We start from the raw sequence: 26,891 nt of genomic DNA on the forward strand, positions 1-26,891 counted from the left end.
CATAACTTCCATCTCAGGATGATTTAGGAGTATTTCCAGTTATGATTGTGAAGCTTGTGGAATGATCTTTCCAACGCCGCTGAGATTGCTCAATTCCGAGTTCGTATGAGCGAGTTATGCCTTTTAGAAGTTGGGCAGTTGGCAAGGAAATCTGTCCGGAAAATTAAGGGCATTTTGGTCTTTTCCCTAGCCATTTCTTTTGGAATTATATGGTGTGTTAGGCTGATTTTGGATCATTTTTATCCCATTTTAAAGAGATAAAGTTAGGGTTCTTGAGAGTGAAGAAGAGAAGAAGAAGAGAAGAAGAGGAGATCAACATGTTTCCGTCGTGGAAATCGTCGGGGGTGATCCCTATCATGGTATGTGAGTTCTTTGTGTGGGTTGATCCTTTCCCCCACACACCAAGCTCATTTTATGATTTGAGAAAAGATTGGAATTGTTGTTGAAGTTGTTGGAGTTGTTAGTTGTTGTTGATTGTGTTGTTGAAGTTATTGTTGGTTGTGGGACATGATTTGGTTGTGTGTTTGAAGTTAAATCTCTTGTATGTTGAGGGAATTTATGATCCTTAGTGGTTGGTATTGGAACCCTTGAGGGTAGGGTGGTTTAGAGTTGAAGAAAAGAGGGAGAAAAGTCGAGTTTTCTAGGCAAGGGGTTGGCGCGTCGCGCCTGCCAGCGCGCCCCAAAAGGGGCTCTGAGGTTTTCCCCTTGGGGCGCCGCGCCTCTCAATACGCCAGCAGTCCCTCTCTGAGGTTTCTGGTCTGGCGCTCCGCGCCTCTCAGAGCGCCAAGAGCACCAAGTTTTCCTATTTCTTCCATGCTTTCTCATGCATGTTCCTAAGTGTTATACCTATGTTCCCTAGTTGTTTCCAACACCCCAAAGTGTTTCTAAACATCCCGAACTCATCTAAATACGTGTGATCATATACCTTGAATCCATAGTTCAATTCAAGGCAAGTTAGTATCAAGTTAAAGAGAAGTTAGAGTCAAGTCAAGCCATGTTGAGAAGTAAGTCCAAGCAAGTGTTCCAAGCTTTTCAAGAGTCTTCATTGAACGTTTTAACTTCATTTTTAAGACTCTCAAGTTTCAAGTCAAGCAAAGAGCTTAGAGTTTCACGCCAAGTAAAGAGTCTCAAGACTCAAGTTAAGTCAAGAGTGTAAGTTGAGTTCATTTCTCAAAAGCTATTAGGGAACTATGTATTCCCAAAAAAGTTTCTAAATGTTTTTACATTTGAGTAAGAAAGGAACTATGATTCCAAAAGAGCCTTAGGGCTAGTTTTCAAGAAAAAGGAACATCGTTTCCAAGTGAGCCTTTGGGACTAGATTTTGAGTAATTATCTCATTTAAAGAACGATATGTTTAAAACACTTATGAGCTAAAAGCATTTTGGGAGTAGTATCGAGCACCGATTTGGGGACGCGAGTTCATATTAAACTCAATTCTCCATAAGAACCATGTAGCCAACATGAGAGTTAACGGGTCATACTTTTTAGATGAACCCGTAAAGTTAAGCTAGTGGATCCACTTAGTAAAGTTAGCTTCCTATATCAAGACCAGGTATAGGATGGTCCTCAGGCAACGTGAGGTAGAACGTTGTATCATTAGCTTCCTATATCACGGCAAGGTATATGATGGTCCTCGGGCAACGTGAGGTAAAACATTGTATCACCACTCATATTCATAATGGTGGTTTGTCGGTTAGAGTAGCTCCCACAGTAGAAAGAGCATGGTTCCTCGAGGGTTCTGCTTAGTATGGATAGGGGTATGAGACTTCATTCATACATTGCACAAGTAGACCTTGAGAGGAAACATGGTATTTTCATTATACTATAAATATGATTTTTACGTCATGTTTTAAGAGTTTTACAAGCTTTATATATTGCATGTGCTTATTGCTTTATATATTGAGTTCAGTTATTCATGAGTTGAACAGAGCCAAGGTAAGTGTTCTCTTGTACTCTTTTCAAGCTTAAGTTGTGGTTTAGCTTTCCAGCTCGCATACTCGTACATTCAATGTACTGATGCCAGTTGGCATGCATCTTATGTCGATGCAGATACAGGTACCCCGGATCAGCATCTTGCACGTCGTTGATCCAGCTGAGCACTCCAAAGTCAGTGGTGAGCCTCCTTGCTTTCCGGAGGACTCAATTATTTTGTGTTCTTAGTTTTGTTTTATTAGGGTGTTGCGGGGTCTGTCCCAACATCCGTCTCAGTATTTAGAGGCTTCATAGACAGTCAGTCAGTTAGTTTTGAGTCTCTTATCTATCTATCTATCTATCTATCTATATATATATATATATATATGTAAATATTCTATTTTGAGACTCGAGGTGCCTTGTTGGCTAGATTTGTATCAGTTAAGTTGTCTTATGACTTTTCTTTACATGAAGTTATTCTGTTGAGTTAGGTTTCCACTGAGTTAAGAAAGCCAGGCCAAGGGTTCGCTTGGGGCCAGCAATGGTCTCCGAGTGCCGATCCCGCCCAGGGTGTAGGCTCGGGGCGTGACAGAAATAATTCTTGACGTCCCAAATCAAGATCTTGAAGCCCTAGCCAATCCTTCAAGTGCCAATGGTTGGGTTCAAGATAATATAATAAGTAATTTTTTAGATGTTAAATTCAAATATATAGCCGTTGGAAATGAAATTGATCCCGATACAAATACCGGTCAATATACACAATATGTTGGTCCAGCAATGGAAAATGTTTACAACGCATTAACATCAGCAGGATTGCAAGATCAAATCAAGGTCTCAACCACGACATATTTAGGAATATTAACAAACACCTACCCACCAAGTGATAGTATTTTTTCGTGAAGAATACAAAAGCTTCATTAATCCCATAATCGAATTTCTAGCACGAAATAACCTCCCACTCTTAGCCAATATTTACCCTTATTTTGGCCATATTGATAACACTAACGACGTTCCTCTTTCTTATGCACTTTTCAACGATCAAGGGACTAATTCTGCGGGATATCAAAATCTTTTTGATGCCCTTTTGGATTCAATGTATTTTGCTACGGAGAAACTTGGAGGACAAAATATTGAGATCATTGTATCGGAAAGTGGTTGGCCTTCTGAAGGACACCCTGCAATAACTTTGGAAAATGCACAAACTTATTATACGAATTTGATTAATCATGTGAAAGGAGGGGTTGGAACACCAAAGAAACCAGGAAGGGCTATAGAAACTTATTTATTCGCCATGTTTGATGAAAATCAAAAGGATGGACAATCAAGTGAGCAACATTTTGGACTCTTTTATCCAGATCAGAGGGCAAAGTATCAACTCAATTTCAATTGATGATACCATATTATGATTAATATATAGTGCTATGAATAATAAGGAGAAATTTGGTCTTTCTCCTCAATAAAATGATAGCACATACCTTATAATTAATATGTGTTGACAAATGTACGGCCTATTGTGTAACCTTGATATCAATATATGTTACATATACTTAAAAATCCATTTGACTTTATGTTATATTCAACCTGATTAAGTACCTAGAATTACTGTGTAAATATACAATTATAACAAATTTCTAGTAATGTATAAAGAACTTTTATTTTATTTACCAATTTTTAAGACTGTCAATAGTTTAGAAACAAAACTAATAATTTGAACCCAATCCGGGAGTATTTCAATACTTTTCTTTTAACATTAAAGAAGTACACCCTTTTTTCTTAGTACTGCTTAATTTTAACATTGAAATAACTGAGTAAGGCTGAAAAGATGGAGACTTGCAGTTTGTACTTGCTGTATTTTGATGTACATTGAACTCTAATTTCCAACATGGAAACTTTCAATTTACACTTGATATTTTGATTCATGGAAGTTTCAAAAAACTAAAAACACTATAACATGCAAACAGTTACGTCCTCCATTTTCTTTTACTTGTCGGGTCCGGAATCGGGAATTGGATCCTAAATTGGAGTGGGGAGTTGTGTCTTGGATCAAAGTCAGTGTTATAGTATTTGATCAAATATTTATACCTTAATGTTCAATATTTTCTTTTTACTACCAAATATAAAAAGTTAAATAGAAATTCTACTTATTTTTTAAAATTATTTTTATTTAAAAAAATTTCTCTTCCTACCAAACCCACTAAAACCGTTTATGAGAACTTATAAAACTAGGACACTACGTAACAATTCAGTCACTAGCAAATTTTAATTTTAAAACTAATTAATCCCACCTTATGATCATGAATTTTTTTTTTTCTAGAGTTGAACATGAACTTATGTGTATGGTTATATTATTAGCTGCTGGTGGAATGTTTGTTATGGCCATATGGGCCTAAATTGGTTTTATTTTCAACCTTTTTTACTCGAAACTTATGCTACCATATGTGACGTGTCCTTAATAAGCGAAAAATCATCCATGTGACATATCACACTTGACCTCATCTTGTTCTCCCATTTATCATAATTCTCCTCGTGGTTATTTTCAATTTAAGTTCTCCTACTATTGTTCTTGCTTTTTTAATTTTTTTTTTTTTTTTATACCTTATAATTAATATGTGTTGACAAATGTACGGCCTATTGTGTAACCTTGATATCAATATATGTTACATATACTTAAAAATCCATTTGACTTTATGTTATATTCAACCTGATTAAGTACCTAGAATTACTGTGTAAATATACAATTATAACAAATTTCTAGTAATGTATAAAGAACTTTTATTTTATTTACCAATTTTTAAGACTGTCAATAGTTTAGAAACAAAACTAATAATTTGAACCCAATCCGGGAGTACTTTCAATACTTTTCTTTTAACATTAAAGAAGTACACCCTTTTTTCTTAGTACTGCTTAATTTTAACATTGAAATAACTGAGTAAGGCTGAAAAGATGGAGACTTGCAGTTTGTACTTGCTGTATTTTGATGTACATTGAACTCTAATTTCCAACATGGAAACTTTCAATTTACACTTGATATTTTGATTCATGGAAGTTTCAAAAAACTAAAAACACTATAACATGCAAACAGTTACGTCCTCCATTTTCTTTTACTTGTCGGGTCCGGAATCGGGAATTGGATCCTAAATTGGAGTGGGGAGTTGTGTCTTGGATCAAAGTCAGTGTTATAGTATTTGATCAAATATTTATACCTTAATGTTCAATATTTTCTTTTTACTACCAAATATAAAAAGTTAAATAGAAATTCTACTTATTTTTTAAAATTATTTTTATTTAAAAAAATTTCTCTTCCTACCAAACCCACTAAAACCGTTTATGAGAACTTATAAAACTAGGACACTACGTAACAATTCAGTCACTAGCAAATTTTAATTTTAAAACTAATTAATCCCACCTTATGATCATGAATTTTTTTTTTTCTAGAGTTGAACATGAACTTATGTGTATGGTTATATTATTAGCTGCTGGTGGAATGTTTGTTATGGCCATATGGGCCTAAATTGGTTTTATTTTCAACCTTTTTTACTCGAAACTTATGCTACCATATGTGACGTGTCCTTAATAAGCGAAAAATCATCCATGTGACATATCACACTTGACCTCATCTTGTTCTCCCATTTATCATAATTCTCCTCGTGGTTATTTTCAATTTAAGTTCTCCTACTATTGTTCTTGCTTTTTTAATTTTTTTTTTTTTTTTATACTTTTCCATTTGGTTTTCTTTCTTATTTTCTCTTTTTCGTGCTATGCTTTTCTATGTTATTCTTCATTTTTTTCTACTAATCGTTTTCTAACTTTGCCTTTTAGCAACGTTTAATCTTATTTTTGCCTCAAATCATGTTTTTTCCTAAATTTAACCGTCAGCAATGACTATATTTCTGATAAATATTTTACCAGAAGTGATGATATGGTGCGTGTAATACAATCTATGGTGCGTGTAATACAATCAATTATATCGCTAGGAGGTAAAGAAGGCTTTATTTATTATTCAATTTCATTTTAAATTCGTGCCACCAAATATATGGATCCATTTTCTTTGTTGAAGCTTAGTTGATTTTGTAAAACCCCTTTTTCTTACGATCGATGAATAAAAAGGGTTTTTTCAATATTGGATATGATTTTATTCATAGAGTCGCCACTTGGGATTGAGTTATGGTGTTCCAAGTCATGAGCTGAAATTTGAAAATGGTCAAAAATCACGTGTCTACAGATTTTTCATATAATTACTTTCTTCTTTTGAAGAAAATTGGATAGACAAAAAGGGCGACTTTATAAAATTATAAAAACTATATATAAGATAAGTAATCAGATGAGAAATCAACTCGAAGAAAAAGTATGAAGACATTTCCATATGAGGGGAAAAGTATAGGGTTCTTTATATGTTAATTATCACTATACATAAATTTGAGATCATAATTTGCAGTTTGATTTGGATAGGAGAGTCCAAAGTGATTTTCTGTGACTTCTCCTTGCTTTTGATTTTCATCAAACATCGCAAACAAATAAGTTTCTATGATCCTTCCTGGTTTCTTTGGTGTTCCAACCCCGCTTTTTACATGATTAACCAAATTCCTATAATAAATTTGAGCATTTTCGGGCATTGCTGAAGGGTGTCCGTTAGAAGGCCAACTAGTTTCCGATACAACAATCTCCACATTTGGTCCTCCGGCTTTCTCTATAGCAAAATATGTAGAATCCAAAAGGGCATCGAAAAGATTTTGATATCCTATCGAATTTTCATGGTTGAAAAGTGCATAAGAAAGCGGTATATCGACCATGTTATAAATATGGCCAAAATAAGGGAAAATATTGGCTAAGATTGGAAGGTTATTTCGCGCTAGAAATTCAATTATAGGGTTAATGAAACCCTTAAATTCTTCGCGAAAAATACTATCTTTGGGTGGGTAGGTGTTGGCTAACAACCCTGAATATGTCGCAGTTGAGACCTTGATCTTATCTTGTAACCCTACTGCTGATAACTCGTTGTAAACATTTTCCATCACGGAAAGAACAAATTGCGAAATTTGACCATTAGATACTTCATTTCCTATAGATATATATTTGAATTTAACATTTGGGAAATGACTTTTTATATTATCTTGAACCCAACCATTAGCATTTGAAGGATTCGTTAGGGCTTCAAGATCTTGATTTGGGACATCAAGAATTATTTCAATGTTACTTCCTTTGAGAGCATTGAAGACATTTGTATCTGGATAGTAAATTCTCATTTTTCTGATCCCATTGGCCTTGTATAGATTTATGACATCTTGATGTGATGGTAAATTGTTGGCAATTTTTCCATAACATACTCCAATATTAGAATATGCCCCTATAATTAACAACAACAACAACAACATATTCAGTGTCATTCCATAAGTGGGGCTTAGGGAGGGTGTGTGCACGTACACAACCTTAATTACTTTTAACGGCCTTATGAAGTTAAATAAACTGTTTTCGATAGAGTCCCAACTGAAGTAAATCATATCTAAGAAACAAGAAAGGGAAAATGATGTCAAAACAAGCTACAATATTAGAGGGGAAATGATGTCAAAATAACAACAACAAAAATGTATCCAGTGTAATCCCACAAGTGGAATTTGGGGAGCATGGTATGTACTATGTACGTACACAACCTTATTCTTATCTTATGAAGTTAAATTTTTTTTAATTTCAACCAGAGTCTAGACTCATCAAGTAAATCATATCTAACAAATAAATAGCGAAAAAGATTGTTAGACAAAAACAACACAATTTTATATCTGGTTCTTATAACAATACCATACAATAATCAAAATATATAATATGATCCGAGTAACTAGAGTTAACATAAACATAACTAGAACCTATGTGAAAAAAAGAAATAAGTATATCTACAGTCGATCAATAACAATTCTAAATTATGAATTCGCCTTTATCGCGTATATGTGTAGAGAAAGAAAGAAAGAAAGAAAAAGACCTGCCATTTGGACATTGCACATCAACAACCCAATAAGTAGAAAGATAGTTGCAACCAAAACACTTTTAGTGAACAAGTAGCACAAAGCCATTGAAAAAAAATGGAACATGTAATTTGTATATCAAAAAACCATTTTATTGCTTCTTATATAGGAAAATATTAAATACACATTTCTTTTATTGTTCGTTAGAGCTGTTTTTAAAAAAAAATTATAGCTACAAAATTAAAGTTGGAGAATCCAACCATACCAAGTGAGGCACTACATGGTATAATAGTGCAATTTTGTCAAAATTGAAGAAAATTTGCACAAATTCTAACCCAAAAGTGATGGAGGTCTATGGAATTGTACAAGGAAAAAATGGATTGCATTTAATATATTTGAATGATGAATGTTTATTAGGTTATCATAACATGACACATGAAAATACAATTAGGTCTATTTTGATAAAAAAGAACTTACATATATTTACTCATTATTTATCTTTTTTTTTTAGTATTGTTTTTGAACTATTAATTTAAGTGATTGTGCTTATATTGGTGTATTTTAATAATTAAGTGAATTTCGAGCTAAATGATCAAGACAACCACCAAAAATTAGTCACGTCGGTCTTGGGGGCAGAGCTTGAGCCAAGAGGGTTCACCCGAATCTTATTTAATGAAAATTTATACTATTTAATAAGTTCAGATTTTTTGTATTCTATAAATATATTCTAGACATGATTTTTAAAGAATTAATTTGAATCTTTAAATATATACTGTGAGTTAGGTACAATTTTTGTATGCACATGATATTTCTATATTCACTTGAAAAGTTTTGAATTAGATGTGCCCCACATCTTCATTAGCTAAAATTGAATAGTATTTGTTATAAAATAATAATAATAAAAATACAAGACAAGAAGAGATGTTGAGAACGAATATTTTAGAGAGGGAAAAAAATGAAGAAAGAATTTGATGTACAAAATCAAAATGGATTGATGTAGTCTTCTATTTTAACCTTAAGAAAAAATGTTGTTACGAGTTTTAAGATTATTCTGTAAGCGCCTAGCTTGATAACAAGGTATATCTTCAAGAAGTTGCTACAAGACTTTTCTAAAAGCTGTTTGCATAAATTATTTTGCCATGTTATTCGCTTATAAATGTCTAATCAGTCAATCATGCTACCTAGCCCCGATATTTTAGAAAACAATCTACAAGATGTTTTGTCACGCTCCGAGCCTACACCCTGGGTAGGACTGACACTCGAGAATCATTGCTGACCCCAAGCGGACCCTTGGCCTGACTTACTTACTCAGCGGAAGTTAAACCCAAACAAAACTTAGAATGTTATAAAGAAAACATTCAACTAGCCAATAAGGCAAACTCAAGTCTTGACATAAGATAATGAAATGAAAAGACTAAAGAACTAGCATCAAACTATCTATGAAGCCTCTAAACAACTGAGATGGATGTCGGGACAAGACCCACGATATCCCAATGAACTAATAATAATACTGAAAGCAATAAAAGGGATCCTCCGAAAAGCAAGGAGGCTCACCACAAGACTCTGAGTGCTCAACTGGATCAACGATGCGCTGGATGCTGATCCTGGTTACTTGTGTCTGCATCATTAGAAGATGCAGGCCAAATGACATCAGTACATTGAATGTACGAGTATGCGAGGGGAATTCTAAAACAAGACATAAGCTTGAAAGGAACTGAAGGATTTGTCTGGCTCAACTCTACTCAACTAAACTCATTTCAATATAAAGCAGTAATGTAAATGCAATATAAAGAAAAACTTTTAAAACATGGATGTTAACTCTTTGTATTTAGATATACCATAATACTCTGTGTGTAGGCAAAGATACAATATAACTCTGAAATGTATATAAAAATACATATAATAAACTATGTATATAAGAATACAAATACTTATGTGGGAGTTTCTCTAACCGACAACCACCACGTAATAGCTATTCTAATGATTCAATGTTTTGCCTCACACTGCCAGGGCCGTCATATACCTTGCCGAGGGTATAGAACCTGAACTACTAAGTGGATCCACTAGTCTATGCTAAAAGACACTAAATGAATCATCTAAAAAGTATGACTCTTTTCTACCCATGATGGCTACATGGTTTACGGGGGCTGTGAGTTGTCTGAACTCTCCCCCATATCAGTGCTCAATACTACTCCCAAAATATGATACTATCTCTTATGTTTAAAAACACAGTTCTTTCTGTGATTTGAGATAATTGCTCAAAAACTTAGCTCAAAGGCTACTTTGGAAATCAAAGTTTCCCCTCTTGCTTAATTGTGAAAACTTTTACTCTTTACTGAAAACTAGCTCAATGGCTCTTTGGAAATCAAGGTTTCCTTTCTTGGTTAAATGTGAAAATATTTAAAACTCTTTGGGAATACATAGTCCCCATATACTACTTTTACTCTTTACTGAAAACTAGCTCAATGGCTCTTTGGAAATCAAGGTTTCCTTTCTTGGTTAAATGTGAAAATATTTAAAACTCTTTGGGAATACATAGTCCCCATATACTTCTTTGAAGAAATGAACTTCAATCTTTACTCTTTACTTTTTACTCAACTTGAACTTTAAGTCTAAAAAAAAAGTTAAAACATTTGAAAAAAAGACTTTTGGAAAACTCTAAGAGCTTCACTTGACTTGACTCTTACTTCTCTTGACTTTGATCTTAACTTTCCTTGAATTGAATTATGGATTCAAGGTTCATGATCTCATGTTTATGGATGATTTCATGATGTTTAGACGTACCTTAGAGTGTTGGAATCAACTAGAAAACATAGGTACGTTGCTAAGGAACTAATACGAAAAGATGGGGAAGAAATGGGAAGAATTGGCGTCCCTGGCGCTCAGAGAGGCGCGGGGCGCTAGCCCTTGAAATTTAGAGAGTGACTTGGGGCGCTCTGGCTGGTGCGGCTCCCCAGAGGTCAAAATTCAAAGGCCCCTTCTTGGGGCTCTGAGAGGGGCGGCGCCCTAGGACCCTACCCAAGTGCTCTCCGACTTTTCTTCTTCGTTTTTCATCTCTAAACCCTCTAATTTCACTTGGTTCTTTCCCCAAACACTTAGAATCGATTATATGTTCAAAGTATGAAAGATTCTACTCGAAATCACACCCAAAAACATGAATTGAACTCAAGAAACTTCAACAACACAAACCCACAAGAATTCAAACGAATTTCATCAAGAACTCATAGGATTTACTTTCAAATCAAATAAACTTCACTGAATTGAATCATGATTGGCGCGTGGGTGAACTAAACCAATGCTATGTGATATCACATACCTCGTGGGATTGAATCCTTGGCGAAATCCACAATCAAACTTGAACGTTCTCAACGAATCTTGCCTTTTCTCCTTTCTCCAAGCCCTAGCGTGAACTTCAACTTTTCTAAACTGATCTAATTCTGATTTGACCCCAATTAAACTCCTAAAAATGGATTAAAATAATTGGGAAAGGAAAAGACTAAAATACCCCTCCAAAATCCGGTTTAGACTTTCCTTAATTGAACATCCCAACTTCAAATGGGCATATCTCACTCATACGAACTTGGAATCGCGCAAACTCGGCGGCATTGGAAAGATTATTCCAAGATATTTCCTACGATATCTGGAAACACACCTAACTCATCCTGAGTCAAGAGTTATGGTCGTTTGAAGTTGACCAAAAATTCAACTTAACATACTTGACATATTTTCCAGATTTTTATATTCTTTCCAAAAATGACTATTTCCAATTCTTAACTTCTTCATAGTTATTTCAATTTGCGAGATGTTACATGTTTTCACGAAGCTGTCTGCATAAACTACTTGCCTTGATTGCAATATTTCTTAGAAAGTTACCATAGGACTTTCTAATTGCAAGCTATACTTGCTCGAGTCATATATACTTGATTGCAAACTTATTAAAAAAAATCGGAGTAGTATTATATGAACATCCACAATTCTATATGTCTAATCAGTCAATCACGCTACCTAACAAGCCCCACTATTTTATTATCATAAATTGTTAGGGCAAAAAATATGACTTTTCTTAGATGAGCCAAGTAGATATGGCGTTTTGTTCAAGTTCATCGTATCGTGATTGGTATTGTCTTCATTAATGGGGTTGTGTGGAATACTTATTTTTCCAAAAAATATAGAGAAAAAGCAAATGGGAAACCTCATCAATAAGACGAATGTTTAGATAGTTAACCAACTGAGTTATTAAGATTTATAACTATTATGATAAAACATAGCGGTGGTTTCAAATTAGATTTGTTAATAGTTTTTTTTTTTTTTATCTTACCCATAGTTAGGTGTTTCACCCAATTTACTATTATTAGCAAAAGATATAGCGATTGAGCTAAGACACAACTACTTCTAGACTATGATCGAAATCTCAGAGACACATCTTAACTAAACTAAGGTCCTATTACGCCCAAATTCATTTTTTTGGGTACTTTTTATACACCTTTTGACTTACGTGGCACACTTCGTGACTCACGTAGTTGAGGCACACGAGAGATGTTTGGATGCCATGTAAGCCAAAAAGGTGTACAAACTTACAAAAAATATGGATTTATTTTGGAGGGGGGGGGGGGGGGTAAAATGTGTTTTTGTAATTTCGGTCATAGGGTAGGGTGTGCTTGTGCCTTATCTCAGATTTGATGAAGACGAAAAATGAATAAGAAAGGAAGAAATAAATAATAAACTACAATAATTAATTTTAAAAATAATTTTACCTGACTTAAAATTAAATTAATCGAACTTTAATATAAGTACCGAATGTCGTACATGAAAAACAAGAAAAAATATGCTCAATTTGAGCTTTTTCCTCGTATTGAATGGAACCAGCCATTTATTATCGTACAACTCATTGACTCCATCACAGTACTAGATTTGAACTTTCTACATAATTTTAATACTTTCTTCATATCGACCAATATTACATTGTTATATACTTTAATATAATATTCCATGAAGTGTTTCACAGGCTACGACTTGGTATTCGATACAAAATTATACTTTTAATTAACATTTTCTTCCTTGCCCTCTTCTCCTTGTCTACTCTCCCCGTGTTAAATTATGTGATGGTGTTTAACAGAAATATACAATTTAATAATATTTTTTCAAAAAAAAATATTTGTGGTCAAAACAGAGTTGCAGAGGGAAACCGATTTGAATTTATGTCAAGGCGTTCCACTACAAAAGCCATACATGCATCTTATAAGAAATTGTTGGATCAATACAATATAGAAACAAAAAAAGGGAGTACTTACACATGGTAATTATTAACCTAAAAAGATATATGATAAAGTCGTCCGGGATATCTTTTGGAGATGTTTGGAGTTTAGAGGTGCATTTATGGCTTACATTAAGGTTATTAAAGACATGTATGCGGAGAGAAAACCTGAGTTAGGACCGTGGGAGATGACTCAAAATATTCCTTGATATCGTGATGGGATTGCACTATGGATTAACCCTTAGCATATTCATTTATGCCTAAGTGATGAATATATTGGCATTATATATTTAAAAGGAGGTGTTGTGATGTATGTTATTTGCAGATGACATAGTATTGACTGACGAGTCGTGTAGTGGAGTTAATGATAAATTGAAACTTTGGAGAGCACCCATGGAATCTAAAGGTTTTAGGTTAAGCATGACTAAGATAGAGCACCTCGGAGTGCAAGTTTGGTGACGTGACGCATGAGGTAGAGTTGGAAGTAAAGATCGATACACTAGTAATATATACCCAAGAGAGAAAACTGCAAGTATGTTAAGTCTATAATTTAAGGAAACTGAGCAATTGATGATGATATTGCACACCGTATAGGAGCGGTGTGAGTGAAATAGAAGCTCGCCACTAGGGTATTAACGTGTGATACAAATGTGTCGTCAATGATTAAAATATAAGTTTTACAAACCGGTGGTTAGACCAACATTATTGTATGAGGTTGAGTGCTGGCCAATCAAGAATATCCACATTCAGAAGATGAGGGTAACAAATACGAGAATGTTCATATGGATGAATGGACATATATACTAAGAGAGACATGATTAAAAACAATGTTATACAAGCCGGAATAAGATGAGGGTACATATCCATGATAGAGTAGATAATGGAAGCGAGGTTGAGATGATTCAGATATATGAAGACTAGGAGCGAGGATGTATATATTAGTGAGAAGGTGTTAAAGATTGACTATAGCAGGAGTCTATTTGAAACAACTTCTCTATCCTGCAAAGATAGAGATAAGATATGCATAAATATGCTGTCGTTTAAGTTAAAGCTCATTTAGGAACCAAAGGGAAAAACACAAGACTTTCCTAACATGAAGGCAAATTAAGTTACTCAATTTCACATTGTTGGATGTTTTCCATATATTAAAAGAAATCAACCATTTTATTTTTTTTTCCATCACCTACCACTAGATTTGAACTTTCTTCATCTCCACTTGGACTTGGTTATTCTACTTGACAAAATTTTACTATTCATCAAACTTCTTCATAGGGCAACTTGACTTGGCTTTTTTTCCACTACTACCTTTCTTGGTTATCTTCTTCTTATTGCCTATATAAGAAGCAATTTTATGTTTCCTTAACACACAATTTTCACCTCTAACTATTTCTTACTCTTCTCAATTCCAATTTTGCTATGGCTTTTCTAAGTTCTCTTGTAGCTTCCCTTTTACTTGTTGGGCTGCTAATCCAAATTACAGGTCTCTCTCTTCTTACATACACACACACTCACGTATAGACAGATTCTAAACTTTTCAATACTGAGATCGTTATATTTAAAATTTTGGGTTTTCACCAACTGTTTGTGTCAATTATAGTAACGTTTTATACATATATTTATGCCCCGTGTTAGAAGTACTTAATTCAAATGAATTATACTATTGCTCCTCTCATGCATGCATATTTACTTATGAATGTCCTATTAAATAACACTACATATTTATTTTTGTTCTAGGAAGGTGCAGTAGGCCCTATTGATAAGGACATTAAAAAATAGGTTTAATAACGTCACGCAATTGTGACATCTACAAATAAGTTATTTGTGGATATATTAACCAACCATTAGAGTATTTTTAGTGTTTTTTATTGTGTATAATGACCAGTACTAAAGATTCACATTATCGACATCAACTTGTTTTCATTAAGGTGTTATTATTGTTGTTGTTATTATTATTATTTTGACGTTCTTTTTTTGTCATAATGTAGGAGCGCAGCCTATCGGAGTATGCTATGGAAAAATTGCCAATAATTTAGCATCAGATCAAGATGTCATAAAATTATATAATGCTAATAACATCAAGAAATGAGAATTTACTATCCAGATAGAAAAGTCTTTAATGCCCTCAAAGGAAGTAACATTGAAATAGTTCTTGATGTCCCAAATCAAGATCTTGAAGCCCTAGCCAATCCTTCAAGTGCCAATGGTTGGGTTCAAAATAATATAATAAGTCATTTCCCAGATGTTAAATTCAAATATATAGTCGTTGAAAATGAAGTTGATCCTGGTAGAGATAGTGGTAAATATGCACGATTTGTTGGTCCAGCAATGGAAAATATTTACAATGCGTTATCATCAGCAGGGTTGCAAAATCAAATCAAGGTCTCAACATCGACATATTCAGGGCTCTTAACCAACACCTACCCACCAAGTGCTAGTATTTTTCGCGAAGAATACAAAAGCTTCATTAATCCCATAATCCAATTTCTAATACAAAAAAAACTTCCACTCTTAGTCAATATTTACCCTTATTTTGGCCATATTTATAACACTAACGTTCCTCTTTCTTATGCACTTTTCAACGATCAAGTGACTAATTTCGCGGGATATCAAAATCTTTTCGATGCCCTTTTGGATTCAATGTATTTTGCTATGGAGAAACTTTTGGATACAATATTGAAATTATTGTATCGGAAAGTGGTTGGCTTCTGAGGGACACCCTGCAGCAACTTTGAAAAATGAGAGGACTTATTATACGAATTTGATTAATCATGTGAAAAGAGGGGCTGGAACACCAAAGAAACCTGGAAGGACCATAGAAACTTATTTATTCGCCATGTTTGATGAAAATGAAAAGATGGGAGATGAAAGTGAGAAACATTTTGGACTCTTTTATCCTGATCAGAGGCCAAAGTATCAACTCAATTTTAATTAATGATAGCATATTATAATTATATATGAATAATAAGGAGAAATGGTATGTTTTTATCTTTCAATAAATGATGGTATATTTAATTAATATGTAGTGAGAAAATGTATGGCCTCTTTTGTGTTCCTTGATATCAAAATTAATATTAAGTATTTTAATTGAAAGGGTGTGTCTTTTATTCTTTGGTTATAACCATCAATTTTATTTAAATCCAACTATGGAAAATTGCAACGTAACTTTAACAGAGTATCTTACTCTATAATATTCCTCAAAGAATTCTTTTATTCTCCAGAAAGATCAAGTTTATATTTTCAAAACTTCATCTTTGTGTTCATATAAATTTTGTGTTCTTGGTATATATTTATCAACTCTCTGTTTCAATTTATTTGTCTGATTTTGATTTTGATTTCACATGAAGTTTAAGAAAGTAAAGAAAACTTTTCAATTTTGTTAATTAAAGGTATGTAGATACCAACATGTCCTTTAATTTTGTGATCTTAAACATGTTATATGGAAAGTTAAAATTAAAGAGTTGTCAAAAAAGGAAAGAAACACCCAAAAAGTACCAGGACGGGGTCACCGGGTTCACGTGAACCCATGCTCCCCTCCTGAAATCATATATAGTAGTATTATATATTTTTTTAAATATTTAAATATATATATGTGAACTCATAGTTGAAGTATCATACCGTGCGCTTATGATTGGGTGCACCTCTCTAAGTGATGTTGGAAATTTTAATCTTTTATTTATGTCGTATTATTTTCCTTTCTAAAATTGGGTAACGCCTCTCTAAGTGGTTTGGATAGGTAAAAATAATTTTGGACCTATAATTTTAAAATTTTAATTATTTTTAGTGATAAGAACCTAAATGTTAAACCGATCAAATTTATATCTATATTCCATCTTTACGTAATAGTGCACTTATCATCTCAAAATCCTGGATACGCGCTTTCAATCTTTTATTTCTTTTTAAATGGACTAAAAATAAAATAAATAAATTGAAAGAAGTGGAGTATAAATATATTTTCTTAACGATGATAGTTATATTAGACATGCAAAATTGCTCAATTTCACTTGATATAAAATAATTTGACCTTTTCCTTGTATTGAATGGAATAAGCCATTATTCTCGTATCGTAAAATTCATTCACTCCATCACATTAGTAAATTTGAACTTTCTACATATGTTCAGAATTTGAGGACGATGGGTGCACTATTAAATGTGAATGCGTGTTATGTTAAATTTTGACACCTCGATAAATTTTTTTGTCAAACAAGTATAAAATCAAAGGTATCAGTTAATATAAATTAAACAAAAATGTAATATCGTTCAATGGGTGATTTGATGATCTCGACCCTCAATGTATTTGAGGTTGCTAGTTCGAGTCTGACTTGACTTTTTTACATGTGGCATTGGACTAGTGCACCAAATGAGCTTTTATGTTTAAGAGTGCACAATTAAATCTATGGTCGTTGTTTAGGTATACACATAAGTGTTTTCGAAGTTAACGGATGCAAGTGCATCCCCTTTCTCAAACGTGGATCTATTTATGGTTGAACATCCTGACAACTCCCTAGATCCGTCCCTGTTGACAAGGTAACTTGTTTTGCTTCTAGATTGTCGTCACTAATTTCTTTCAAGATAGATTCAAAATTTGTAATTTATGAGTGTTTACAATAATCACAAATTCTATATATATACAATAACTATGGGGTTCACAAAAAAATAAATCATATATACTTACTAAATTTCTTACAATTAAATGAGTAGACTTCACATGTACATTTTCTATGAGAAGAAAAAGTACAAGTTTACCCTTAAACTATTGAGTATAGTTTAAAATCAACCATTTTTTTCTCATTTTTTTTCCATCACCTACTCTAGATTGGAAATTTCTTCATCCCCATTAGATACGTTTATATGACTTGATTATTCTACATGACTAAATTTTACTATTAATTGAACTTCTTAGGGTAAACTTGACTTAGTTTTTTTTTTCCACACTACATTTCTTATTTTTGTCTATATAAGAAATAATTTGATGTTTCCTTAACACACAATTTCACCTCAAATATTTCTTACTCTTCGCAATTCCAATTTTGCTATGTCTTTTCTAAGTTTTGTTGGAGCTTCCTTTTTACTTGTTGGGCTGTTAATCCAAATGACAGGTCTCTCTCTCTCTCTCTCTAACATACACACTAGTAATGTATTTTTACACTATATATTAACAATAACATATTACAATATCGTAGCAGATTATCTATCTTATTTACTAGGCTATTGATCTCAGTTACTATAAATAGTTAGGGGTATTTAATTCTAGATGACTTGATAGTATAAAAATTCTTTCGATGTTGGTGTAAATGAGTTAAAAAATTCTAGTTAAAAAGCACTTCATATTTTTTTTAAATTAGGAGGGTCCTATTGGTGAGGACATAAAGGATGATAAATCTACGTAACTAAGCAAACATAACTACTATATGTATTAATCAAGCAATACTTTTAAAAAGTATCTAACTATACTCGAGATTTTATGGCAAATTTCTCCTCTCTCTTCCTCTCTCGCTTGACACTCTCCTCCCTCTTTCTCCCTTCCCCTTTCCTCTCACATTTCCTTCTTGCCCTCTCTCTTTCACACTTATAATTCATTGCGTGAATCTTTCTTCTTATCCTTCTATCGTTCTCATATCAATACAAAATTCCATTAAAGCGCTACATGAATTATTGATTTTTTTATATATGTGCTTCTTGATCTTCAATATTTTCTAGGTGGCTGCTAATTGTTGATTCATTTTTATTGGATTAATGCTGGTATATAAAAAATTCCCGGGTTCTTGATTTGTTGTTCACTGTTTGAATATTCTATATTGATACAATCAATTGTATATGTATCAGAAAAATGATACAGTTATTATCAAAGTGTATCTTCTTCGATTGATACAACCAATTGTATATATGTATCAAATTTTTTTTGATAAAGTTATTATCAAAATATATTTTCTTTGATTGATACATATTGATACATCCAATTGTATCTATGTATCAGAAAAATTATAAAAATTGATATAACTATTATCTGAATAGATTTGTGTGTAGAAAAATCGGATACAACTATTATAGGAAAGTACTGTATCTCTGTATATTTATTTTAGGGCTGATGTTTCAATTTCAAAACTAATATGTGCATTTGTGTAGTTGTGTGCGAGATTGAGAAAGGAGAGGTGAGAGCAAGATTTGTGTGTGAGAGAGATAGAGAAAGAGAGGAGATTGTGTATCTCAATTTCAATTAAGAAACAAATTGTTTCTAAGATACAATATGCTCGCCTCTCTCCTCCATCTCTCCCAATCTCACTCGTCTCTCTTTCATCTCTAAATTTGTTGTTATGAATTGTGATTAGATAAACTACACCTATTATTTATAATTATAGTCCGAACTATAACTATTTGTCATTATAATGTAGGAGCACAATCTATTGGAGTATGCTATGGAAAAATTGCCAACAATTTACCATCAGATCAAGATGTCAAAAACCTATACAATTCTAATGGCATTAAAAAGATGAGAATTTACTATCCAGACACAAATGTCTTCAATGCTCTCAAAGGAAGTGACATTGAAATAATTCTTGATGTCCCAAATCAAGATCTTGAAGCCCTAGCCAATCCTTCAAGTGCCAATGGTTGGGTTCAAGATAATATAATAAGTAATTTTCCAGATGTTAAATTCAAATATATAGCCGTTGGAAATGAAGTTGATCCTGTTAAATTCAAATATATAGCCGTTGGAAATGAAATTGATCCCGATACAAATACCGGTCAATATACACAATATGTTGGTCCAGCAATGGAAAATGTTTACAACGCATTAACATCAGCAGGATTGCAAGATCAAATCAATGTCTCAACCGCGACATATTTAGGACTATTAACAAACACCTACCCACCAAGTGATAGTATTTTTCGCGAAGAATACAAAAGCTTCATTAATCCCATAATCGAATTTCTAGCACGAAATAACCTCCCACTCTTAGCCAATATTTACCCTTATTTTGGCCATATTGATAACACTAACGACGTTCCTCTTTCTTATGCACTTTTCAACGATCAAGGGACTAATTCTGCGGGATATCAAAATCTTTTTGATGCCCTTTTGGATTCAATGTATTTTGCTACGGAGAAACTTGGAGGACAAAATATTGAGATCATTGTATCGGAAAGTGGTTGGCCTTCTGAAGGACACCCTGCAATAACTTTGGAAAATGCACAAACTTATTATACGAATTTGATTAATCATGTGAAAGGAGGGGTTGGAACACCAAAGAAACCAGGAAGGGCAATAGAAACTTATTTATTCGCCATGTTTGATGAAAATCAAAAGGATGGACAATCAAGTGAGCAACATTTTGGACTCTTTTATCCAGATCAGAGGGCAAAGTATCAACTCAATTTCAATTGATGATACCATATTATGATTAATATATAGTGCTATGAATAATAAGGAGAAATTTGTGTGTCTTTCTCCTCAATAAAATGATAGCACATACCTCATAATTAATATGTGTTGACAAATGTACGGCCTATTGTGTAACCTTGATATCAATATATGTTACATATACTTAAAAATCCATTTGACTTTATGTTATATTCAACCTGATTAAGTACCTAGAATTACTGTGTAAATATACAATTATAACAAATTTCTAGTAATTTATAAAGAACTTTTATTTTATTTACCAATTTTTAAGACTGTCAATAGTTTAGAAACAAAACTAATAATTTGAACCCAATCCGGGAGTACTTTCAATACTTTTCTTTTAACATTAAAGAAGTACACCCTTTTTTCTTAGTACTGCTTAATTTTAACATTGAAATAACTGAGTAAGGCTGAAAAGATGGAGACTTGCAGTTTGTACTTGCTGTATTTGATGTACATTGAACTCTAATTTCAAACATGGAAACTTTCAATTTACACTTGATATTTTGATTCATGGAAGTTTCAAAAAACTAAAAACACTATAACATGCAAACAGTTACGTCCTCCATTTGCTTTTACTTGTCGGGTCCGGAATCGGGAATTGGATCTTAAATTGGAGTGGGGAGTTGTGTCTTGGATCAAAGTCGGTGTTATAGTATTTGATCAAATATTTATACCTTAATGTTCAATATTTTCGAAAAAACCCAAATTTTACTAGCTTGATTTGGTTTATAAATTTAAAATATTTTTCACAAATGGCTTGATTTGATATTTGAAAAACCCGAACCAACCCGGTCATATACACCCCTAATTACAACAATCAAAATTCTATATACAATAACTATTGGGTTCAAAAAAAAAAAAATTCTAACAATTAAATGAGTAGACTTCACATGTCCATGTTCTTTGAGAAGAAAAAGTACAAGTTTACCCTTACACTATTGAGTATAGTTTAAAATCAACCATTTTTTTCTCATTTTTTTCCCATCACCTACTCTAGATTAGAAATTTCTTCATCCCCCATTAGATACGTTTATATGACTAAATTTCACTATCAAGTGAACTTCTTCTTAGGGTAAACTTGACTTAGTTTTTTTTTTCCACACTGCTTTTCTTCTTTTTGTCTATATAAGAAGTAATTTGATGTTTCCTTGACACACAATTTTACCTCTAATATTTCTTACTCTTTTCAATTCCAATTTTGCTATGTCTTTTCAAAGTTTTCTTGTAGCTTCCCTTTTACTTGTTGGTCTGTTAATCCAAATGACAGGTCTCTCTCTCTCTTACATACACACTAATAATGTATTTTTACATTATATATTAAGAGTAACATATTATAATATCATAGCAGATTATCTATTTTATTGACTAGGCTATTGATCTCAGTTACTATAAATAGTTAGGGGTATTTACTTCTAGGTGACCTAATAGTATAACAATTCTTCTGATGTTGGTGTAAATGAGTTTAAAATTCTATAAAAAAGCACTTCATATTTTTCAAAATTAAGAGGGTCCTATTGCCGAGGACATAAAGGATGATAAATCTACATAACTAAGCAAAACATAATTACTGTATATACTTAATTAAGCGGTACTTAAATTTTCTTTTTTTTATCTATCATAGCTATTCTTGGAATTTTATAACTAATCTCTTTTCCCTTTTCTTGTTTTGCTCACCACTCTCCTCTCACATTTTTTTCTCGCCCTCTCTCTGCCTCTCTACAATTTATTGCATGAATCTTTCTTCTTATCCTTATATGTTTCTTATATATTAATACAAAACTCAATTAATCTTTACCTGAATTATTAATTTTTATCTACATGTGTTTCTTGATCTTCAATATTTTCTATGTGACTTGCCAATTATTGATTCATTTTTATTGGATTAATGTCGGTATATCAAAAATTCCCATTATGGGTTCTTGATTTGTTGTTCAATGTTTGAATCTCTTATTCTTCTTAGATTGATACAACCAATTGTATATATGTATCAGAAAAAATGATACAGTTATTATCAAAGTGTATCTTCTTCGATTGATACAACCAATTCTATATATGTATCAGAAAAAATGAAACAATTATTATCAATGTATATCTTCTTTAATAGATACATAATGATACATCCAATTGATCTACGTATCAAAAAACAATATAAAAATTGATATAGCTATTATTTGACTAGATATATATAAAAAAACTAATACAATTATTATAAAAAAAATACTGTATTTATATATTTATTTTCGGGATGATATTCAAACATTGTATCAATATTTTTTATCATTTGTATATCACAATAAATTGATACAGATGTGTATTTATTTTAAGGGTGATACAATATGTATATGCCTATCTATATTTCAATTTCAAAACTAATATGTGCATTTGAGTATCTGTGTGCAAGATTGAGAGAGGAGAAATGACAGCGAGATTTGGGAAAGATAGAGAGAAAGAGAAGAGATTGTGTATATGTGTATCTTAGTTTCAATTAAGATATACAAGTGGTTTCTAAGATACAACATGCTTGCCTCTCTCCTCTATCTCTCCTGATCTTGCTTGTCTCTCTTCTATCACTCTTTATCCCGCTCTCCTCTTTCCTTTCTTATTTTGATGAATTGTGAATAGATAAACAATACTATTTATAATTATAGTCCAAACTATAACTATTTATCATTATAATGTAGGAGCACAACCTATTGGAGTATGCTATGGAAAATTTGCAAACAATTTGCCATCAGATCAAGATGTCAAAAACCTATACAATTCTAATGGCATTAAAAAGATGAGAATTTACTATCCAGACACAAATGTCTTCAATGCTCTCAAAGGAAGTGACATTGAAATAATTCTTGATGTCCCAAATCAAGATCTTGAAGCCCTAGCCAAACCTTCAAGTGCCAATGGTTGGGTTCAAGATAATATAATAAGTAATTTTCCAGATGTTAAATTCAAATATATAGCCGTTGGAAATGAAGTTGATCCTGAAACAAATACCGGTCAATATGCACAATTTGTTGGTCCAGCAATGAAAAATGTTTACAACGCGTTAACATCAGCAGGATTGCATGATCAAATTAAGGTCTCAACCGCGACATATTCAGGGCTCTTAACAAACACCTACCCACCAAGTGCTAGTATTTTTCACGAAGAATACAAAAGCTTCATTAATCCCATAATCGAATTTCTAGCACGAAATAACCTCCCACTCTTAGCCAATATCTACTCTTATTTTGGCCATATTTATAACACTAACGACGTTCCTCTTTCTTATGCACTTTTCAACGATCAAGGGACTAATTCCGCGGGATATCAAAATTTTTTTGATGCCCTTTTGGATTCAATGTATTTTGCTATGGAGAAACTTGGAGGACAAAATATTGAGATCATTGTATCGGAAAGTGGTTGGCCTTCTGAGGGACATCCTGCAGCAACATGGAAATGCACAGACTTATTATACGAATTTGATTAATCATGTGAAAGGAGGGACTGGAACACTAAAGAAACCTGGAAGTACCATAGAAACTTATTTATTCGCCATGTTTGATGAAAATCAAAAGGATGGACAACCAAGTGAGCAACATTTTGGACTCTTTTATCCAGATCAGAGGGCAAAGTATCAACTCAATTTCAATTGATGATACCATATTATAATTAATATATAGTGCTATGAATAATAAGGAGAAATTTGTGTGCCTTTCTCCTCAGTAAAATGATAGCATATCTTATAATTAATGTGTTGACAAATGTACGGCCTCCTTGGCGTTTCCTTGATATGAAAATATATATATGTTATATATACTAAGAAATACATTTTTAAGAAATGCATGCAAATTATGATAACATAGATATGCCTGTATATTATATTCAATCTAGTTAACCTATTAGATTACTTAGAATTCATTTCAGATCGTCATGATTTTAAAACTTTTAGTTCTCTCCCCCCCCCCCACACACACACACACACACTAACAGAGCAAGATTAATGACTAATTTAGATTTTACTAATGTATTATAACAATAAATTTTTTATTACTTCCCCATTTTAGTTTGGTTATCTGATTTTGATTTGATATATGGCTTTTAAGAAATTAAGTAAAGAATGTACCAAAATGTCATTTAATCTAGTGGTCTTAATTAAACATGTCGTGTAGAAAGTTTAACTTTCAAAATGGTCAAAAACTAAAAGAGACGTTCATATTGAAATAGATTTAAAAAGAAAAGCTAAGACAAACAAATTCTAATGGAAAGAGTATATAACTATATACAATAGTAGTTAAATGTGTTGAAGTGTGTAACTATCTCATCTAAAAGCGGGTTCGATTCGGGCCAAGCACGTGAAAATGCCGCAGCTGAGACCTTGATCTTAGATTGTAACCCTGCTACTGATAACACGTTGTAAACATTTTTCATCACGGGAAGAACAAATTGCAAAATTTGACCATTAGATACTTCATTTCCTATAGATGTATATTTGAATTAATTAACATCTGGAAAATGATTTTTTATATTATCTTGAACCCAACCATTAGCATTTGAAGGATTGGTTAGGGCTTCAAGATCTTGATTTGGGACATCAAGAATTATTTCAATGTTACTTCCTTTGAGAGCATTGAAGACATTTGTATCTGGATAGTATATTCTCATCTTTCTAATCCCATTGGCCTTGTATAGATTTATGATGTCTTGATCTGATGATAAATTGTTGGCAATTTTTCCATAACATACTCCAATATTAGAATATGCTCCTATACATTGAGGGAAAAGAAAAAAAAAAGAAAATGTTCAGTGTAATTTCATAAGTGGGGCTTAGGGAGGGTGTTTGCACATACACAATCTTAATTATTCCTATTGGCCTTATGAAGGTAATTAAATAAACTGTTTTCGACAAAGTCTCGACTGAAGTAAATCATGTCCAAGAAACAAGAAAGAGAAAATGATGCCAAAACACACTCCAATATTATAATTTGCCCCTATACATTGAGGAAAAAGAAGAAGAAAATGGTGTCAAAACAACAACAACCAAAATATATTCAGTGTAATCTCAAAAGTGGAATTTGGGGAGTATATATATATTTATGTACACAATATTACTTTTACCTTATGACGTTAAAAAGACTATTTCCAATAGAGTCTCGACTCAAGTAAATCATATCTAACAAAGAAATAGCAAAAAAGATAGACAAAATAAAATAGCTTTATAGATCAGTTTTTGATGCATCTCCATCTTTTGTAACATATGCACTAGCTAGAGATGCTACTAGAACTACTACATATAGATCAGTTTCTTTTTGTAACGGATGATCCTTTAAGTTACATAAAACCTAAGCACAAAAAAAAAGATTTATATTCGGTTCTTATAACAATACCATACAATAATCAAAATATATACTATGATCCGAATAACTAGAGTTAATATAAATATAACTAGAACCATGCATATATATACATATGAAAAAAGATAGAAATAACTCAATCAGTACAATCGATCAATAACAATTTTAAATTATGAATTCGCCTTTATCGCGCGTATGTATGTGTAGAGAAAGAAAGAAAAAGACCTGTCATTTGGACATTGCACATCAACAACCCAATAAATAGAAAGATAGTTGCAACCAAGCCACGTTTAGTGAAAGCACAAAGCCATTGAAAAAAAATGGAACATGTAATTTGTATATCAAAAACCATTTTATTGCTTCTTATATAGGAAAACATTAAAAACACATTTCTTTTCTTGTTCGTTAGTGATGTTTTTTTTAAAATTATAGCTACAAAATTAAAGTTGGAGAATCCAACCATACCAAGTGAGGCACTACATGGTAGAATAGTGCAATTTTGTCAAAATTGAAGAAATTTTGCACAAATTCTTAACCTAAAAGTGATAGAGGTATATGGAATTGTACAAGGAAAAAATGGATTGTATTTAATATATTTGCATGATGAGTGTTTATTAGTTTATCATAACATGACACATGAAAATACAATTAGGCCTATTTTGATAAAAAGAACTTAAATTCATATATTTACTCATTATTTGTTTTATCTTTTTAGTATTTTTTTTGAAGTATTAATTTAAGTGATTGTGCTTATATTGGTGTATTTTAATAATTAAGTGATTTTCGAGCTAAATGATCAAGGAAACCACCAAACATAAGTTAGTGTCAAGTTCGGTCTGGGGCAGAGCTTGAGCCAAGAGGGTTCACCCTGATCTTATTTGATGAAAAATTACACTATTTATAAGTTGCGATTTTTTCTTGTTCTATAAATATATTCTAGACATGATTTTTAAAGAATTAATTTGAACCTTTAAATATAGTACTGTGATTTATTTGTGTAACATGATCGGGTTGGTTCGGGTTTTTCAAATATCAAA

General features: G+C 32.4%; 2 protein-coding genes and 3 pseudogenes across 2 annotated transcripts; 4 read left to right on the plus strand and 1 right to left on the minus strand.

Annotated features, from left to right (window-relative positions):
- LOC102580396 (glucan endo-1,3-beta-glucosidase A-like) overlaps positions 1-3,432 on the plus strand; it is a 3,815-nt pseudogene extending 383 nt beyond the window's left edge.
- Positions 3,433-6,305: 2,873 nt separating this feature from the next.
- Positions 6,306-7,973, minus strand: LOC102579752 (glucan endo-1,3-beta-glucosidase-like). The gene is made up of 2 exons (XM_006367497.1): positions 7,883-7,973; positions 6,306-7,255 (listed from the first exon to the last, which is right to left on the minus strand). Exons 1-2 carry the CDS (start codon positions 7,971-7,973, stop codon positions 6,306-6,308), a joined length of 1,041 nt encoding a protein of 346 aa, XP_006367559.1.
- Positions 7,974-14,494: 6,521 nt separating this feature from the next.
- Positions 14,495-16,064, plus strand: LOC102579427 (glucan endo-1,3-beta-glucosidase A-like; annotated as a pseudogene).
- Positions 16,065-18,119: 2,055 nt separating this feature from the next.
- On the plus strand, positions 18,120-20,640 carry LOC102579100 (glucan endo-1,3-beta-glucosidase A-like). The gene is made up of 2 exons (XM_006367496.2): positions 18,120-18,215; positions 19,509-20,640. Exons 1-2 carry the CDS (start codon positions 18,152-18,154, stop codon positions 20,501-20,503), a joined length of 1,059 nt encoding a protein of 352 aa, XP_006367558.1. The 5' UTR covers positions 18,120-18,151; the 3' UTR covers positions 20,504-20,640.
- A 1,055-nt stretch (positions 20,641-21,695) lies between these two features.
- On the plus strand, positions 21,696-24,269 carry LOC102578774 (glucan endo-1,3-beta-glucosidase A-like; annotated as a pseudogene).
- Positions 24,270-26,891: the final 2,622 nt, after the last annotated feature.

This window comes from Solanum tuberosum, unplaced genomic scaffold (genome assembly GCF_000226075.1).
Source record: "Solanum tuberosum cultivar DM 1-3 516 R44 unplaced genomic scaffold, SolTub_3.0 scf00797, whole genome shotgun sequence".
Lineage (NCBI taxonomy): Eukaryota > Viridiplantae > Streptophyta > Magnoliopsida > Solanales > Solanaceae > Solanum > Solanum tuberosum.